Source organism: Brassica napus, chromosome C3 (assembly GCF_020379485.1).
Source record: "Brassica napus cultivar Da-Ae chromosome C3, Da-Ae, whole genome shotgun sequence".
Taxonomy (NCBI): Eukaryota; Viridiplantae; Streptophyta; class Magnoliopsida; order Brassicales; family Brassicaceae; genus Brassica; species Brassica napus.
In genome coordinates this window covers 53,639,920-53,657,733 of record NC_063446.1, presented here as the reverse complement: position 1 = coordinate 53,657,733, position 17,814 = coordinate 53,639,920, and the positions used below count along the sequence as shown (strand labels likewise).

Genomic DNA, 17,814 nt, shown 5'->3' with positions numbered 1-17,814 from the left:
ACCAATTCAAGTAACCAGGTTTTTTTTCCCCAACAAAAGCCCAACTAACTTCATTAATGGTCAATGACATAATTGTCCACAAGAGCATCGATAATAAGAATTGTGTGTTTCAAATAACAAATGTTCTTTTGAGTTAAAAAAAGATAAAAGCGTCCAATTACGTAATTCACTCAATAATCTATGGTTATAAGATAAAATAGGTAATTCACACCAGAAAGTGTGTCACAGGGAGAATGTGACTAAAAGTGTAATTGACAACAGAAAATGTGTCAGTCAAATGGGTACAAAAATTTCATTTAAACCAATTAAATAAGCATTTGGTGGGATGTCGGAATCGTTGGTGCCACGTCTCAGCTGGGCTTTAGGTAAGATAAAGAGGAAGAAGTAGCATCAGTTCTGATAACACAAGAGTATGAGAGGATATGGTTGGAAAGGAAGAACCATGCGTTTACCAGACCCCAGACGCGCCAGTGGAGGCGCGTGTGCAAGACCTTCTATCTCGCATGACTCTGCCGGAGAAGATCGGCCAGATGACTCAAATTGAACGTACTGTCGCTTCTCCAGCCGCCATTAGAGATTTCTTCATCGGTACACACACAAACCACACATCATCTTATCTCTTCCTGTCTGAAATTTTACTTGCTTGTCCTTTTTCTTGCCGATTATGGCAAATATCATTTGTCAGATTTTCTTCCTTTTTCATTCTCAGACTTACTATAATTAGTAATATATATTTTGTTTTAAAAATACAGGCAGTGTACTGAACGCCGGAGGGAGTGCGCCGTTTGAGGATGCTAAGTCGTCGGATTGGGCGGATATGATAGATGGCTTTCAGCGATCAGCGTTAGCGTCGCGTTTGGGAATCCCTATAATATATGGCACAGACGCCGTTCACGGCAACAACAATGTCTACGGCGCCACCGTCTTCCCCCACAACATCGCCCTCGGAGCCACCAGGTTTCTTTTTTTTTCACTTTGAGCAAACTAACTGTTTCTGTCAAAGAGTAGAAGTCCAGAAAGTGATTTGCATGCGCTGGAGCTGGATGCGTAGGACTTACTTTTTGATTTGATCTGTTCTGTTTCTGTCTTTCTGCTGAAACTTGTCTTGTGGTAACTCTGTAGTGACGCGGATTTGGTCAGAAGAATTGGAGCTGCAACAGCACTTGAAGCTAGGGCGAGCGGAGTTCACTGGGCGTTTGCTCCCTGCGTGGCCGTGAGTCAGCTTTTAGTATTTATTGAATATAATGATTTAAAATATAGATTGAATGGAAATTTGTTCTTGTTTTTCTTACAGGTATTGGGAGATCCGAGATGGGGACGAAGCTATGAGTGTTATGGAGAAGACCCTGGACTTGTCTCTGAGATGACTTCGCTGGTCTCTGGACTACAAGGCGAACCACCCGTTGAACACCCAAATGGTTACCCTTTTGTTGCAGGAAGGTATCATCAAAATACACTATGGCTTGATTTAGAGTCTTTTAAATAGTCTTGTTAACATCCTCTCATGGGATCTTTTACTGGGTGATAGCAACAAGGTCGTCGCATGCGCCAAACACTTTGTTGGAGATGGTGGTACGGACAAGGGGGTAAACGAAGGGAACACCATTGCATCATATGAAGACTTGGAGAAGATACATATTCCTCCATATCTTAAGTGTCTTGCTCAGGGTGTCTCCACGGTTATGGCATCTTACTCCAGCTGGAACGGAAGTAACCTTCACTCCAATTACTTCCTCTTAACAGAAGTTCTCAAGGAAAAACTCGGTTTCAAGGTTGGTGTAACTCTTTTCTTGATTGTGACTAATGCAAAATTTATAAATAAAAAAAAAAGAAAAAAAGCTTAAAGTTTGGTGCTAAGGGTTAGCTTCCTATCTTTCCAGGGATTTATAGTTTCAGACTGGGAAGGTTTGGACCGGCTTAGTGACCCTTGGGGATCGAACTACCGCAACTGCGTTAAAACTGCGGTTAATGCTGGAATTGACATGGTAAGAGTTTTGAAACGAATATGCAAAAATATTTCATCTTAGCATATGATTTTCACCATTATGGAATCAATGTTATTGCAGGTGATGGTACCATTTAAGTATGAACAGTTCATACAAGACATGACGGACCTGGTGGAGTCGGGGGAAATACCAATGGCTCGGGTCAATGACGCTGTTGAAAGAATACTCAGAGTGAAGTTTGTGGCTGGTCTCTTCGAACATCCTTTGTCGGACAGATCTTTGTTGGGAACTGTTGGCTGCAAGGTGATGTGTCTCGTAACGTACCCGAGTAGAGAAGTATGAGAGCCTTATTGACTCTGTTTCTATGCATGCAGGAACATAGAGAATTGGGGCGTGAAGCAGTTAGAAAGTCGTTAGTGTTGCTAAAGAACGGGAAACATGCTGATAAACCGTTTCTGCCACTAGATCGCAACGCCAAGAGAATTCTAGTGACTGGAACGCATGCAGATGATCTTGGGTATCAGTGTGGTGGGTGGACAAAGACATGGTTCGGTCTAAGTGGCAGGATCACTATCGGTAGTTAAATCTACAGCTATATGGTTTTGAAAGAGACTAACTGGTAGAGATGCTGTCGGAAAGTTAACTATCTTTGTCTGAAATGTAGGCACGACGCTTTTGGATGCCATAAAAGCAGCAGTTGGAGACAATACCGAAGTGGTCTACGAGAAAACTCCATCAAAGGAAACCTTAGCCTTGAATGAAGGATTCTCTTACGCCATTGTTGCAGTGGGGGAATCACCCTATGCAGAGACTAAAGGAGACAGCTCGGAACTCATTATACCATTTAACGGTAGCGATATTGTAACCACGGTGGCAGAGAGAATCCCGACTCTGGTGATGTTGATCTCAGGACGACCTGTGGCCTTGGAGCCGACAATTCTTGAAAAGACGGAGGCTCTAGTAGCTGCTTGGCTGCCTGGAACAGAAGGACAAGGAATGGCTGACGTCATTTTTGGAGATTATGACTTCGAGGGGAAGTTACCAGTGAGCTGGTTCAAAACAGTTGAGCATTTGCCGCTAAACGCTCGTACCAATTCGTATGACCCATTGTTCCCTCTTGGTTTCGGTCTCAGTTCAAAACCAGTGTAACTTCACCAGTCTTATTGTGTACTTTGGGGAAGTATCTAATGCCATGTAGTACAAACAATGTCGTGTTTGTAAAATAAGCTAGCAATAAGTACTATTGTATTGTTGGTTTGCTATTAGTAACAATATTAATTAATAAAATGTAACGCTAAATATAAAATTTTGCATAAAATACATAAATAAATATTAAATTATAATTAAAATACCATATTATTTCATAAAAATATTATCGTAACACTTTTATATATGATCAACTAGTGTATTTGACAAGTTTTTTTGTAATATTGTTGTTTTCTAAATCTAATTTAAAATACTTTAAAGTTTTTATCTAATTTTATGTGTAAAAATAAAATTGATAAAAAAAAATTGAAATATTTATGAGATATAAACATTTTAAGGTTTAAAATGATGAAGACAACATATTTAAGAATCATCAATTCGATATGTAATTGTAAATATCAAAATGTAAAATAAAATATGAAACTGAGTAGTAAGCAGTTTTAGTACTACAACTTTGAAATTCTTTTTTAAATAGCAAAGAACCTATATATTTAAAGTTAGAGAATGTGTTTTGAAGATGCTGTTAGATTTTCTTCGAATTAGAGTGTTTACTTGTTTTCCGTCCCAGTGCAACCTGGATGTGCGTTAACTTATCTTTGGCATCAAATTGGCAAGACACCGGAAAATAGAAAAACTGATATACATACACCGTTCATACGTAATTGATGTCTATAACAGATATCTATCTATCTATAATAATAATAGAGATTTTTATCTCTTTTTCTTGCGCCAGATCAGCATGGAGGGAGGGGCGATAGCTGACAGGTGTCAGCTTAGAAACAACTTTACGTGTTGATTTTTCATGTGGACTTACGTCTTAATAATTTGATGGGCTTTTATTGTTTTCCTTATGAGACCCACATGTTTTTGGGGTTCATCTGATTATCGATTGTGTCGCTTTCCGTGTCTCTTCACATCTCTGTACCTCCGGTGTTGGTCTCTCTAACGGGTGTAGTTATCGACTGACATTAATCCAAGAATTAACACCTACTGCACCTCTCTTCTCACTCTCCAATTAAATCGGCCATTGTATCTTCCAAAGTAACTGACTGAAGCCCTACACTATAAATGTGTTCGTCGCTAGGGATGAACAGATACGCAAACCAAATCCCAAAGGTCTCTCTCTGTCAAGCATCAGATCCATCAGGCGTTTGTCTCGATTTTCTCTCCGGCGAAGTGATCGTGGTCATACTTGCCTTTGTGGTTTCAGCTTGAGAAGCAACAAGAGCTCATAGGCGCTGTGGTTTCAGGTATATATGTTTTTTTTCCCTATTCCAGTCTACAAACCACCTCAGCGTCTTGATCTCTACGCTAAACCTTATATTCTAAAATCTTTAAGTTGATTGTCTGTTATTTCTGGATTGTTAAAGCCTGCGATTTTGATTTTTCATATTATTGTGTTGTCTACAGTTTTGGTGGAATTAATCTGAATACGTAAGCAGTTTACTGGAAGTCACAGAATCATCAAGGCAGTCATGGAATCTGCTGCAACAGGAAAAGTAAAGGAATGCCTTTTTTGTACTGAGGCTTGCTCATACTTAATATTTCTGAATGTTTTGTATTTTATTTATTGGTTGATGCTATTGTCCAACAGGTTCAGGCTATAAGAGAAGGACGTTCGTCAAACTTGAGAGGTGGATGGATAAGAAGATTTTTGATCCTTGATACATGTTGGATGCTATACTATAAACGCAAAACTATTGGAGGAAGGGCTCCATCAGGAAGAGAGATTGTAGAGAAAGGTCTAGAGAACGCAAAAAAAAAAACGACGATGAAATAACAAAGAATCACCTGCACATTGACCAGCTAGGACACATGGTAGAACAAAAAAAAAAGAAGCAAAAAAGGAAAGCATCGAAGGTTAAAGGTAAAACCCCATCTTTTCATGTTTACATCTACTTTCGTTTGATGATAATTTAAGTTAAAGGTTTCTTTGTTTGAATATATTTGATTAATGGCAGGAAGAGTAGAAGACCATGCCAAGTGGATCACCAAGATATTTCATACACGGCATTGTTGTGAGAAGGGCGATGTGTTTGCCCTTGGTGTATTGCTTCTAGATCATAACCAGTTGTAGAGCTGTTGATGCAGCAAGCAGACAGAGCTTCGTTGCATTGGTAATAATAGTGTATCTGAGACTCTATTTAGAATCATCAAAAGTACTGGGTGATATCATTGTTTATCTTTATCTATTTGGTAATACACATTCAAAAGCCTTTTCTGGATAAGAAAAGCGCTAAGGACATTGTGAATCCTTGGCTAGGAAAGGAGCTTGATCAAACAGAGATTAAACAAGTGATGACAACAGCTTCAATGTACGTACATCATATTGCCACAATGCGACCTGACATGAACCGGGTATGCTATCTAAACCAAAACCTTGACCCGATCTTTGTGTATTTGTGTTAAAGTAATTTCGTGTTTAGTTGGGCAACTGTTGCATGGATAAGACGGCCTAGCTGAGCTGCAGCAAAAGCCATGTCAAGGTGGGGCGGAGATTGTGAACGCATGCGATCTTCAGGATCACACCACCACCTCATACCCAACGAACTCATCTGCCACAGGTAACTCCTAATGGAGTGAGTAGAAACAATTAAATAAAACTTAATGTCTGATAACTAATATGCTTATTCCCCGTCTTAGTCCCCCTTGACTGAGTTTGCTTCTTAATATTCACCGTTGGTTGCTTCTTTTATCTCCTCAAACAGGCTGTGAATATCAAATCACCAAGATGCGCCTCTATGTTGCTCTACTAATCTTTGTTTAGTCTCAATCCCGAAGGAGTTTTCTACAAAGTCCAATATAGTTTTAAGCGAAGCGTAAAACCCGGTAGACAAAGAAACTCAGCTTAAACACATGAACCTTCGTATCAACAAGCTCTGCTTCTTTATGATCCTCCACACTTTTCTTGTTTTTTTTTTCTTTTTTTTCTGTGTTCGTTCATTTTAGGTAGATATAATTTTAGTTTTGTTTTGTACCTGGTTCAGTATAAAACATTGTTTCTGAAGATATTATCTTACGGATAAATTAATGAAACTTTGTGGTTGGTGGTAGGCCTGGGACTTATATTCGAGATATGTTATCCGATCCGGGATTTGCTCCGATCCAATCCAAAAAATGGATATCCGGGGATCCGGATCCGGATCTTGATTTTACGGATATCCGGGGATCCGGGGGATCCGGATCCGGATCTTCCGTTTTTCATGTTGTCTCGCTGGAAGTTTATCGGGCTCTTATTCTGTATTCATACCAGGCCCATCTGCTATTTTGGTTTGGCTCATTTGCAAACACAAAACGCTTAGGTCAAGCGGGGTGACTCTTCCGATCTTAAGCACGCCGACCACCGCTGCTACATCTTCCGTCGTCGGCTTACATCTCCTTAAATCCTACGTTCTACCCACTACACGTCCCACTCTCTCGCATCTGAACGGCCTCATCATCATCTGTCTATAAATGTTCCTTACTTGCGATGAATACCCTGTTACGAAATCTCAAAGGTCAAATTCCGTCTATAGATCTCTCTCTCTCTCTCTCTCACGCTCAACACCATCGCAGGTTAGTGTTTTCAATGGGCAAAGTGTGATTCTTAGGAATTGTTTTATGGGGATGATGAATACTTATATATCTTGGCTGTGTGTTTTAGAAGTGATCTGATAACTACTTGACGTTTTGGATTCTTGGGGTTTCACTAACGAGATTGCAGTGAGTTGTGAAGGCGAAAGAACAAGTTGTAGAAGGGAAGATGCGTCATCTAATCCTGGAGATATTGAGTCCGTGAAGAAGAAGCTATACGTAGCAAAAGTGTGGGTGCGGAACTTCAAAAATTTCAAGAGTTCAATCCTGCCGGTAATGATGCCCCTAACATTTTTCCTTCCTATCTTGGCTGCAAAAAACGTGTGTGACTACATATATGTATGCAAGCCAGAGATTAATCTTAAGAATGACTTGGTTTTGTTGATCAGATGAGCATGGATCCATATGGAGGGGAGTTCCAAGGGATGGTTTTCGAAATCTTTTGGAAAACCATGTACCAAAAGCAAGTACAGTTCTAAATACTGTAAATTGATCCATCTGATTGTCATTGTTTCTCTTATTTATCACAGCCAACTGATTTTGATTGTTCTCTGTACCAGCAAGTGGATCAGGATTCAAACTGATAACGGATGGTGTTATATTTCATGGTAAAAATTCTCCAAGAAGATATAGCAAGGGGTATCTTCCTTCTCATGCATCGCATGTGATGATTCCAACGCTGTCGGCGTCGTCAGGTTACAAACATATTACTGAATTTCTTCTCAAATTTCTTTTTTACTAAATTCACCAAAGGGAAGTAGATGAGAGTAAACTTAAGTTTGTCTTTTCTTTACAAGTTTCTGCTGATCAAAGGGAGGGATTGGCAATGTTCATGGAGCGACTTGATCAGTCTAGAGATTTAATCAGAGAGTAGAAAAACCATGATGGAGACAGAAGATCTTGGTGTCTCAGCTCTTCAAGATCTTAGCCGGCACCGACAAACTCTCCTTCACTCGCATAGCAAAGTTTGGTATGGTATCAGACACTACATCAATCACACGCATTTGTTGTCTCAATAGTTTTCCTAAGTTAGATGTATCTGACAGAAAATTACTCTATTCGGACTATGGTATCAAAACCATAAAGATCAAGACTATTTACTCACCTCTTACTCATTAGGTGAAAGTGCATGACCATATACCTTTCATATGTGATTGCAGCTTGATGGTGTGGATGAGGACGAGCTTTCAAGGCTATCTTTTTCCTCCTTTGTCGTTCTCGGTGTTATTTCCCACACTGCTGCGTAAATGTCTATATGGTTTTCCCATTTGTACTACAATAGTATCACTTTTTCTTTAATGTTATTTAATGTGTTAATGTCTGAAACTTTTTGCCTAGAAAGAAACTCTCTGTGTGCCTAAATACTCTCTACTGGTACTGATTTAGTTGCATCTTTTGTGTTTCAGTCAAAAACAGTTGTGGAGAGAAAGCATCAGCAATAGCAGATGCAGACACAATAGTGAATGGCTCCACAGCATCAGAAGCATAAGCAGCATTAGTGGTTGCTAAAAGAGCGGAGTCTGGTGGTCAACAAGGCTCTGTTATATATCTTCTCGCCAACCATATTCTTGTTAAGTTTGATCCTGCACAGAAGATTTACATTACAACGTTGAGATCTCTCCAAGCCCTTCAAAGGAAATCGCTGGGATGATCAAACAAAAACTCGTGGAGACTGAGCATAGTAGTTTATCTGGTGCTTTCCCTGCTTTTGATGGTAGGAAAAACATTTACAGCCTTGTGGAGTTTCAAGAAGATAGGCTTGAGTTTTTGGCTAACCTCCCTATCTCATCCTGCAATACTTAGATCAGGTGTGGTGACCTGCGTTAGAAGCTACCTCGGAAGAAGATTGATAAACTGTTTAGGGATAACACGAGGCTTGTGTCCAAGTTTGATGGGAAGGAGCAGAGAGAGGAAGTCGATGGGAAGGAGCAGAGAAAGGAAGTCGAAATCTGGGCTCCACTTCCTCGAGAATACATTCATGCTCTCGAGGGAGAATCCAATAGAGAAGTGTACATCGCTTGGAACATCTTCATTATTAAGTACCGTATAAATTGGACACCTCATTATCATTTTTTAAGAAAATTATAAATCATCTCTAAGTTTTCATTTTCTTCTTCCTTATATCAAACCTATTAATTTTTTTTATCAACCCATTTTTTCTAATCAATATTTCAGTTTCAGTTTAACCAAAATCTTAACATCTATTTTCAGTTTTTATCAAACCCAAATCGAATGAAATAAGGAAAAAAGAATCTAACTAATTTTTTCTTCTTTAACCAACAAGATTTTTTTAAAGCTTTCATATTACGGTAGAAATTTTATAAATTAATACTCGATAAATTAATAAATACTATAAATTAATAAATTTCTGCGGTCCTGAGTTGGACCAATTCAAAATATTACACAAATCGATAAAATAATAAGATTATAATATTTTAGAAAATTCTATGTGAATATATAGTCCGGTTAAAATCATAGCTTAATGTTTTATGTAAGTACAAACAAACAATCGTATTATTTTCTTTATTTCACAAAAGAATTATTTCTTTATTCTCTTATTAAAATTATATCTAAACCATATTTAAATTTTATAAAATATATTTTATATACATGAAATAATACAATAAACATAATCTGAAAGTAGAATTTCAAAAATTTTAATTAATGTATATATAGTAAAATCAATTTTTTTGTTTATTTCATAAAAATATATTATTATTTTTTGGCAACAAACTAATGTATAAATCTAAACGAAAGTTCACTACAAAGTCGAGACAAGGTTATGGAGAGCAGACTTCTCAAGAGACTTGGCTACATCATTGAGTTCGAGACCAACAAAAGAAACAAATACGAAAGTGAAAGAAGAAGATAACAACTCGATATCCATGAGAACTCCAAAAAGCTCCACCGAATATGTCTTCGAGTTCATAAAAATATATTCTAAAATAAAATAATCCAGAAAATAAAACTTTTATAAATTAATAACTCTATAAATTAATTAAATATCATAGTCCTAACATTATTAATTTATAGAATTTTTTTGTACAACACTTTATTTTGGTAACAATAAAAGCATGAATTAAAAAAAAAAATACATGGCTCAACAAATTCCCTAAAATACATAGCTCAATAAAATACATATCATTTTCTTTCGGCATATTTTTTTTTAATGTTTTTAACATATTTTTTTTATTAAGATCATAAAATTAATTGTAAATTCATGTATGAATAAAACATACGAATCAAGCACTTCGCGCCGGAATACCACTAGTAAACAATAAAGTTGAGCTTCTGATTGATGGATGGGTCCAAATCCAAATAGTTAGCCGACACTAATTCTACATCAGATGTAAGGATTCTCAACTGTATGAATAATGGCTACAGGATCTTAGTTCGCATATCTATATTGACCAAAATAACAGATACATTGGTTTTTGACTACACAGAGTATTCATGGGTTAACACAATCTCAGATAAAACTAACTCATCAGTCTACTCTTCCCGGATTTGCTCGCTTTATGGCTCCTTACCGGAGTCAAATACAATCTTAATAAACTGTTATCAAGGTTTTCTCTAGTGCCATCATTTGCTTTTCTCTGGTGAAGATGTTGACTTTGTTTGGCCTCAACTCCGTCACACGAGTTTCTCCCAACCTCAACACTGTTAATAGATCCATGAAACAGACCATCACACGAGCTCCTTCCACCTTCGAAGCCACTGACAATGTTAGCACCACTAAACACACCATCACAAGACTTTCTAGCGCTTACACTGTAGCTTTTCAAAAGCTTCTCACTAACACCACCATTGGTTTCTCCTTTAGATACTCTCCTAAGCTTTAACAAAGACTCAGCCAAAGAACCCTCGACCGCATTTCTTTCAAGTTTCAAACTTTGCTCGGTTTTGATTTCCTTATTCTTCCTCTGTATCAGTCCCCAAAGGTTCCATCCCTTGGCCCATTTCTTCTTAGGTTTCTTCAACTCTACACTATACTGCTTCCTATCACTACTAGCAGCTACACAAATCTTTCCTCTAGAGACTAACTCTTTGCTCTCTGGTTTGTGATTTTTGATCGAATACCAATTTGAATCCCTAAGTTCCTTCTCCGTAACCAATACCTTAGCGCCATGAAACAAACCAACAGTTTCAGGCGATACCTTTGCGTTGGAGATAGCTTTCAACTCATCAACCTCGAGCAATCCTTGTCTCTTACTCGAAACCGATCGATCAAAGCTTCTTCTTCGAGAGTAATAGTTCCTCGTTTGAACCGTTCCACCTGGACTCTTCTCCTCTTCCTCTTCTTCTTCGTTACCGGAGGGTTTCTTCTCAGTGAAGGTTTCCGTTACAGTAGACAACGGCGTCGGCTTGCTATATGATTTCTCGATCAAGCATCCATCCCATGACGCCCTAGGTTTCTCAAACGAGATCCTACCTCCGTCGAGAGACAATCTAGGATCTACATCACAGGAGCGACGGCCGGCGAGTTTCTCGTCTTCTCTCTTCTCCTTGTGATGACTAAGTGAGAATCTCTTCAGCTTCCTGCTCCAAATCGACGCGAAGTCGTTGTCCTTCTTCATTTGGTTTCCCCAATCCAGATCTATAAACTCCTTCATCGTCTTCTTGTGCTCTCCACTCTCTTCTTCAACGATCTTCCTTCCCTTACCTTCATCAAAACCTTTCATATCTTCTCCGTCGTAGTAATCTTCCTCTTCTTCTTCCTCCTCTTTCAAATCCGGGACCAGAGGCTTTCGAATCGAGAGATCGAGCCGTTCTTCGTCATCATCGACGAACAGGTCGTGGAGAGAGCTCGCGCTTGACCTAGCGTCACACGACCTCCGTCGCGACTGCTCCGAGACGGATGCGGCGGATGCGTTCCGAACGGAGTGGGAACGGATGCGACGGAGCTCAGGGGGTTGAACGGCGGCTGGGGAAGAAGATTGAGCCTCTATGGTGACGAGGCGTTCACGGAGGCAGGAGGCGCAGAAACCGCTGGACGGTTTGGCGGAAGGGTGACGGTTGCAGAAGGAGGAGGAGCGACGGCGGTTGGATTGCTTGAGGTGGGCCATGGAAGTTCGTTAATCGCTGCTGCGGCGGTGACTTCAGAGTTAAGACTTATTAGGGAGTGAGAGTGAAGTTTATAATAGGGGTCCGTCTATTTTCAGAGGATCTTAATGATAGTGTAGCGTAGAAGACGATTATAAATTCAAGAGAAAATTGTGTCTTTAGCACGAAAAAAATATAACTATGTCCTTTTTTTTTGTACCACTTTTCTCTTTAATATTTTTTAATATTTTCGAAAATAAATCAAATAAATAGTTTTACAAACAAAAAATATATTCAAAAATAGTATCTACTCATGAAAAACCTATATCAACTTATTAGTATTTTTTCCAGTTCTAAAAATGTTTAAATCATAATTTCATATTTTGATCTACAAAAAATAGAATTGACATTCTACACAATAGAAAATATAATCCATTTTTTCATTGAATCTAATATGTTTAGAATACGTGATCTACGTAAATCATAGTAATCTAAAAATATTTAGAAAACACATTCCGCGCTTAACCTATCGTTCTAAAATCTGTAGAATCTGAAATCTACACATTACTATAAATCTAAAACCTATAGAAATTGGAATCTACACATTACTATAAATCCAAAACTAGTAGAAATCGATTTCAAACATGTTTATTGTGTTCTACATATAGTAGAATATAGATTCTACGGATAAGGATAATCAGTTCCAAATATATGGGAAGAGAATATTTGGAAATATTCAGTTTTCTTATATTTATTAAATCATTTTTTTTTAAAGAAAATCGGGATTTATAAAATCAATTTTACAATTAAAAAAATTAAAACATCGATTTGGAAGCTTCTTCTCATGTCATCTTCTTCTCCCATTTGTTCTTCAAGGAGAAGAGAAAAATGAGTTTGATTGATTAGAAATCGAGTTTTAAGAGTTTAGCTCGTGTTTGTTTGGTTCAAATCAAGTGGAAATCAAACCGGATTTGACCGACGAAAACCAGAAAATCGATTTGGAAGACTTACCTGGGCATGGGATCGATCGATCTCAAAGACGCGATCGAACGATCGAAGTGGGATCGAGCTTCTGCGATCGACTGATCTGGGCTTGGTCGATCAATATATGCTCCACATATTTTCGTTGTTCTGGATATATTTACCAGGATCGACCGGTTCAGATCGAACGCTTGCTTACGGGATCGATCGATCCCGTAGAGAAAAAAAAACTTCGAACTTTAGGTGTTTTTGGGGGGGATTTTTAATATTTTTTGTAATTATTTTAGTTAAAAAAATTATATTTTAATATTTAACAATTATTTTATTAATTGTAATTTTGAATTTTAAATTGAAATTAAGGACATTATTACCATTTTGAAAATATTTAGACTAATAAAGTATATGAAATTAACCTAATAGAACATAATTATCATTTTTTTGCCTAAAAAAATAATTTTCCCTAAATTTAACTTTCGTTCGTTATTTTGTATAAATTGATTCAGAACTAGTTTAAAGTAGGTCTGAATATTTTACCGTATCCAATATCTAAACCAGAATTATATCTAAAAAACTGTATCTTTAAAAAACCTGAATTATACACATTTAAATTATTGTATTTAAAATTAAAATAAATTACGATGTCAAAAAAAAAATTAAAATAAAATACAAAACATCTATATCTTTCAAATACATATGGTTGAATTAAGTCATATGCCAATTGGCAATTCACTACAAGAAAACATAATCTTAACGAGGGCGGTTTTCTTCGTTATTTCGTCGTAAAAGAGGCTTTACGACGAATTAGCGAGGAAGCGCGTTTGCTCGTTACTCGTCTGTCGTAACACATATTTCCTCGCTAATTCGTCGTAACTTAGCGAGGAATATATTTCGTCGTAAAGACGAAGTAGAGCTATTCGTCGTAAAGACCACGTCAATATTCCACGTAAGGACGTCGCTATATTTCCTCGTAAATGCCTCGAAACGAGTTCCTCGTAATCTACACGTAAATACCTTGAAAGAGTTTCCTCGCAAAATACACGTAACAACCACGAAAGGGTTTCCCCGTAAAATACTCGTAAATCTTTCCTCGTTATTACCTCGTAAATGGTTCCTCGTAAAATACTCGTTTAGTATTTCTCGTCATTTCCTCGTAAGGTTTCCACGTAAAGAGGTCGTACATTAGCTACGAATTTACTTCGTTTTTATTATTTTACAGAATTTAAAAATATAATTAAAAAATAATTAAAATTATTTAATTTAATAATAAATTAAAATTTAAAATAAAAATAAATCAATATGAAAATATTTTATATATAAATAAGTTTTGAATTTATATAATACAACAACCGGAAAAAAAAACTAAGGGTCGTTCATAGCCCGGTAGAATTCATCACTCCTCCTCGTAACATCCACCTCGTTATGTACGTCGGATGACTCGCCTTGAATGGGATTTTGTTGTCGCATGTTCCTCAACATTGACTCCCATTCCGGATTTGTGGCCGCAATAACGTCCAAGAAGCCCTCGACTCCACCCATACGAGATTTTGTCGCGGTCAACTCGTTACGCAGCTGAGCGGACTCTCTACGCAGCTCAGTGACTTCATCATCCCGTCGCTGACCATAAGACGATGTCTCTCTCGGAACATCGTTGACGGAACCAATACCCAACGTCCGTCCCTTTTTTTTAGGGACAACCTTAAAAACAAAAATTAAATATTGTAATTAAAAATTTAAAGTTAAATTAAATGAATAATAAAAAATTAATTTTTTTGAAAATTTACCTCCACGTAAATCTTATCCACTTCAAGTGTGGATAAGGTGACGGGTAATCCGTCGGTAGACTGCTGGGTCAGCTGAGTCTGGCGGTCTTCAACCCGAGCAACTACGTCGTTGTAGATTTGCTCGAACTTACCATCTACAAATACGCCCGTCTTGTTCTTGTGGGTCCTCTCGTAAAGTTCCATAAGAGGCGGGAGATGTCCCGTCTCTTTGGCCTAAAAAACATTTAAGAAAGTTAGAATAAATTAATATATATATTAAAAAATTATTTAATAAAATATTTAATTCCCATTTCCAAACGGACACCGGCGTGGGGTTTTTGGCCCGTAGTGTGAAGCATCGGCCCGTTTCCGTGCTCATCGACCGTGTTACGGGAGTTAGAGCAAGCCTGGGCGATTCTAATGGAATCAGGAAGGCGCCAATAACGGATGAGGCCATCCCACACATCCGTGGTGATCTCAGCGGGTTTGCCACTCTCATACCCCTTCACGATCCAGTCACCCTTCCAGTTGGAGACCGTGTCCAACAAGCGAGCTTTCGCCTTCGCGTTAAACTTCTTCCTCACCCTCTCAGTGATCCCCAAGGCCCAATTATATTTTTGATGTTGGAAAAAATAAATTAACAATTAGTTTTTTAGAAAGTATATATATAAATCATGAAAAAATTAAAGTATATATAATTAATTAATAGAAACTTATAGCGTAAATTTTGAACCACGTCTTTCTGATGTAGTGAAGCGTCTTACTCCAGTTTGGATGTGGCATGGAGAAGTAACCCTTGATCGTGTCGGTTACGTCCGATGCAGGACATCCGTCAACCCCCCACCTGGAAAATACAAATTTAAAATATAAATTATTTTTTAATGTTATAAAAGAAATTTAAACGAATTAAAAAAAATTAATGCAACATACCAAAAAGTTCCGTCCGGTCGGTCTGGATCGATGACTGGTAAACCTTCTCTGCCTGGCAGACTGAGAATGTCCTCTACAGTGTACTGCGAGTAAGGAGCACTCGGAGGCACCATCAAATCAAGATGAATATCGGCAACCATCGGAGGTGCCATCGGAGGAGGCACAGGAGGAGGCATTGGAGGAGGCACATGAGGAGCCGATGGTGCACTAGAAGAAGTAGACCCAGAGACTCTCTGAGTGTACTGAGTCTCGGGGATAGTCTCCTGACCCAAAGAACCGGGAGCGGAAGAAGAGGCCGGGTCTAAACGACTACCCGGCTCACCGAAGATCTCTCTGTAATGGGCAGTAAGTCTTCCTTTTCGAACCTGGAAAAAAAGGAAAATTTTAAAATTAACATCAACAATATATTTCCAAACATTATCCACCTAATCAACACTAAATAACATAAAATCCGCAAACCTATCTAAATTCCCTATACTAACCACCTAATCTATCCTAAACTAACCAAATTAGAGAGGAATCAGAGAGGCTTACCATTGCTACGAAATGGAGAGGAAGTAGAGAGGAAGTAGAGAGGAAAGAAAGAGTGAGCGCTCGGGTGTATATATAAGATTACATATCGTCGCAAATTCCTCGAAAGTATACGACGAAATAGCGAGCAGTTACAAAGGCCCGTGTTTTTTTTTACGAGGAAATTGCGAGGAATCACAAAGGCCCGTGTTTTTTTATACGAGGTATTAACGACGATTTAGCTTACGAGGAATTAACGAGGCTTGCTTTCCTATAAATATACCCACAACTCTCATTCTCAAACCACACACAAGCTCCCAAATCACACCTTATCTCAAATCACATTCCTCAGCAAAATCCTATTCAAATTATAAATATTTGAAAAAAATAGGAAAAGGAGAAGATATTAGAATTCATGTGGGCGAGACTTACGTATTATAATTGCTGGAAGTCTTGCCACATGTTAATCTGGTATTTCTCTCCTTTTCCTTTTTTTCTAGTTTTTACACTACGAGATATTTACGACGATTTGTACTTACGTGGAATTAACGGGTTTTATGTTTAAATCCTTTTACGTGGTCTTTACGACGATTTCTGCTTACGTGGAATTAACGAGTGTTTTATTTAAATCCTTTTACGTGGTATTTACGACGATTTCATCCTACGTGGTATTTACGACGATTTCACCCTACGAGGACTTTACGACGATTTGTGCTTACGTGGAATTAACGAGTGTTATGTTTAAATCCCTAGAAGTGTTGATCTTTCCTTTTGTCTACGTCACTTGTGAATATACCAGGAAATGTTTCTTCGACTTGAGAAACAAATAGGCTGTAAAATCACATTTTATAGGAATGAATCTCTCGCAATTATACAATTAATTATACTTATATGTGTTTCGAAGTGTCAATATATGTTACCTTTCAAATTACGCATCAATGGATCTTCGCAATTGAGTAGAATATAGGTGTGTGCACTATGAGCGTCTTGTTCACTCGACCACCAAACCTCTTTAGACTTCCCACCGAGTCGCCCAATCTGGCTAAAGATGTCTGGAACACCAGCAGCTGCATATGTTGGCGCAACACCACCATCATCATATCTTCTTGGAGCTCTTCTCCGGGTACGTACTTTTGACGCAAAGTAGTACGATGTGAAGTGAGAAACTTCTTCCGTTAAACTTCCAGCAATTATAGAACCTTCAACTTTGGCGAGGTTCTTTACTTTTCCCTTCAAATATTTCATGGCTCGCTCATACTGATACATCCATCCGTAATGTACAGGTCCACGAAGCAATGCCTCATATGGGAGGTGGACAGCTAGATGCTCCATGACGTCAAAAAATCCGGGAGGAAATATCTTCTCCAAGTTGCACAATGTTCTCCTGAAGCTGTTCCACAACTTCTTCTTTAAGAGTGCGTGTGCTCAGATCCCTGAAAAATGCTCCAATGCCTTTTATATTCAAAAAAATAATAAACACAATGTTAGTCATATATTATTTTGTAAATTATTGTGATATAATACATTACGTACCTGCAAGTGCTTCATGTACGTTTGTTGGAAGTAGCTCCGCAAATGCAAAGGGCAGTAGTCATTGCATAAATACATGACAATCATGACTCTTCATCCCGGAGAACTTTTGACCCTTTTCAACACATCTAGAGAGATTCGAAACATACCCATCGGGGAACTTCACTTCTGATGCCACCCAGTTGAACAACACCGACTTTTTTTTCTGAAGATAATCTGAATATCGGAACGGGAACTTGTTCATTGCTTTTAATATGTAACTCGCTTCTTGAGAAAATATCCGGCAAGTCCAACCTCGATTTTATGTTGTCTTTTGTCTTCCCTGGGACATTCAA

At 38.0% G+C, this 17,814-nt stretch overlaps 2 protein-coding genes and 1 long non-coding RNA gene across 17 annotated transcripts; 2 read left to right on the top strand and 1 right to left on the bottom strand.

Annotated features, from left to right (window-relative positions):
* Window positions 1-322: 322 nt before the first annotated feature.
* LOC106352733 (beta-glucosidase BoGH3B-like) lies at window positions 323-3,252 on the top strand. Its single transcript, XM_013792368.3, has 9 exons — window positions 323-588; window positions 753-957; window positions 1,123-1,213; window positions 1,295-1,440; window positions 1,529-1,772; window positions 1,881-1,985; window positions 2,067-2,249; window positions 2,321-2,522; window positions 2,611-3,252. The coding sequence occupies exons 1-9, from the start codon at window positions 423-425 to the stop codon at window positions 3,093-3,095; spliced, it is 1,827 nt and encodes a 608-aa protein (XP_013647822.2). The 5' UTR covers window positions 323-422; the 3' UTR covers window positions 3,096-3,252.
* A 3,139-nt stretch (window positions 3,253-6,391) lies between these two features.
* On the top strand, window positions 6,392-8,892 carry LOC125583587. Of its 15 annotated transcripts, none has more exons than XR_007320612.1 (7): window positions 6,401-6,707; window positions 6,856-6,998; window positions 7,115-7,192; window positions 7,286-7,420; window positions 7,523-7,695; window positions 7,886-7,968; window positions 8,132-8,892. It is a non-coding gene; the product is annotated as an uncharacterized LOC125583587 (long non-coding RNA). The 15 variants fall into 15 exon arrangements; XR_007320609.1 differs by having other exon boundaries at window positions 6,404-6,707; window positions 7,286-7,695; window positions 8,132-8,439; window positions 8,529-8,831; XR_007320611.1 differs by having other exon boundaries at window positions 6,392-6,707; window positions 7,286-7,695; window positions 7,886-7,946.
* A 1,221-nt stretch (window positions 8,893-10,113) lies between these two features.
* On the bottom strand, window positions 10,114-11,940 carry LOC106352740 (protein OCTOPUS-like). The gene has a single exon (XM_013792372.3). It carries the CDS (start codon window positions 11,789-11,791, stop codon window positions 10,205-10,207), a length of 1,587 nt encoding a protein of 528 aa, XP_013647826.1. The 5' UTR covers window positions 11,792-11,940; the 3' UTR covers window positions 10,114-10,204.
* Between the last annotated feature and the right edge of the window lie 5,874 nt (window positions 11,941-17,814).

What these genes read in the sequence shown, in the direction of transcription:
- LOC106352733 (XM_013792368.3), top strand. Translation starts at nt 423, where the DNA reads ATGGTTGGAAAGGAAGAACCATGCGTTTACCAGACCCCAGACGCGCCA. An exon ending in ATCGCCCTCGGAGCCACCAG is followed by an intron (nt 958 to 1,122) that starts GTTTCTTTTTTT and finishes GTAACTCTGTAG; the next exon opens with TGACGCGGATTTGGTCAGAA. An exon ending in AGGAAAAACTCGGTTTCAAG is followed by an intron (nt 1,773 to 1,880) that starts GTTGGTGTAACT and finishes CTATCTTTCCAG; the next exon opens with GGATTTATAGTTTCAGACTG.
- LOC106352740 (XM_013792372.3), bottom strand. Translation starts at nt 11,791, where the DNA reads ATGGCCCACCTCAAGCAATCCAACCGCCGTCGCTCCTCCTCCTTCTGC.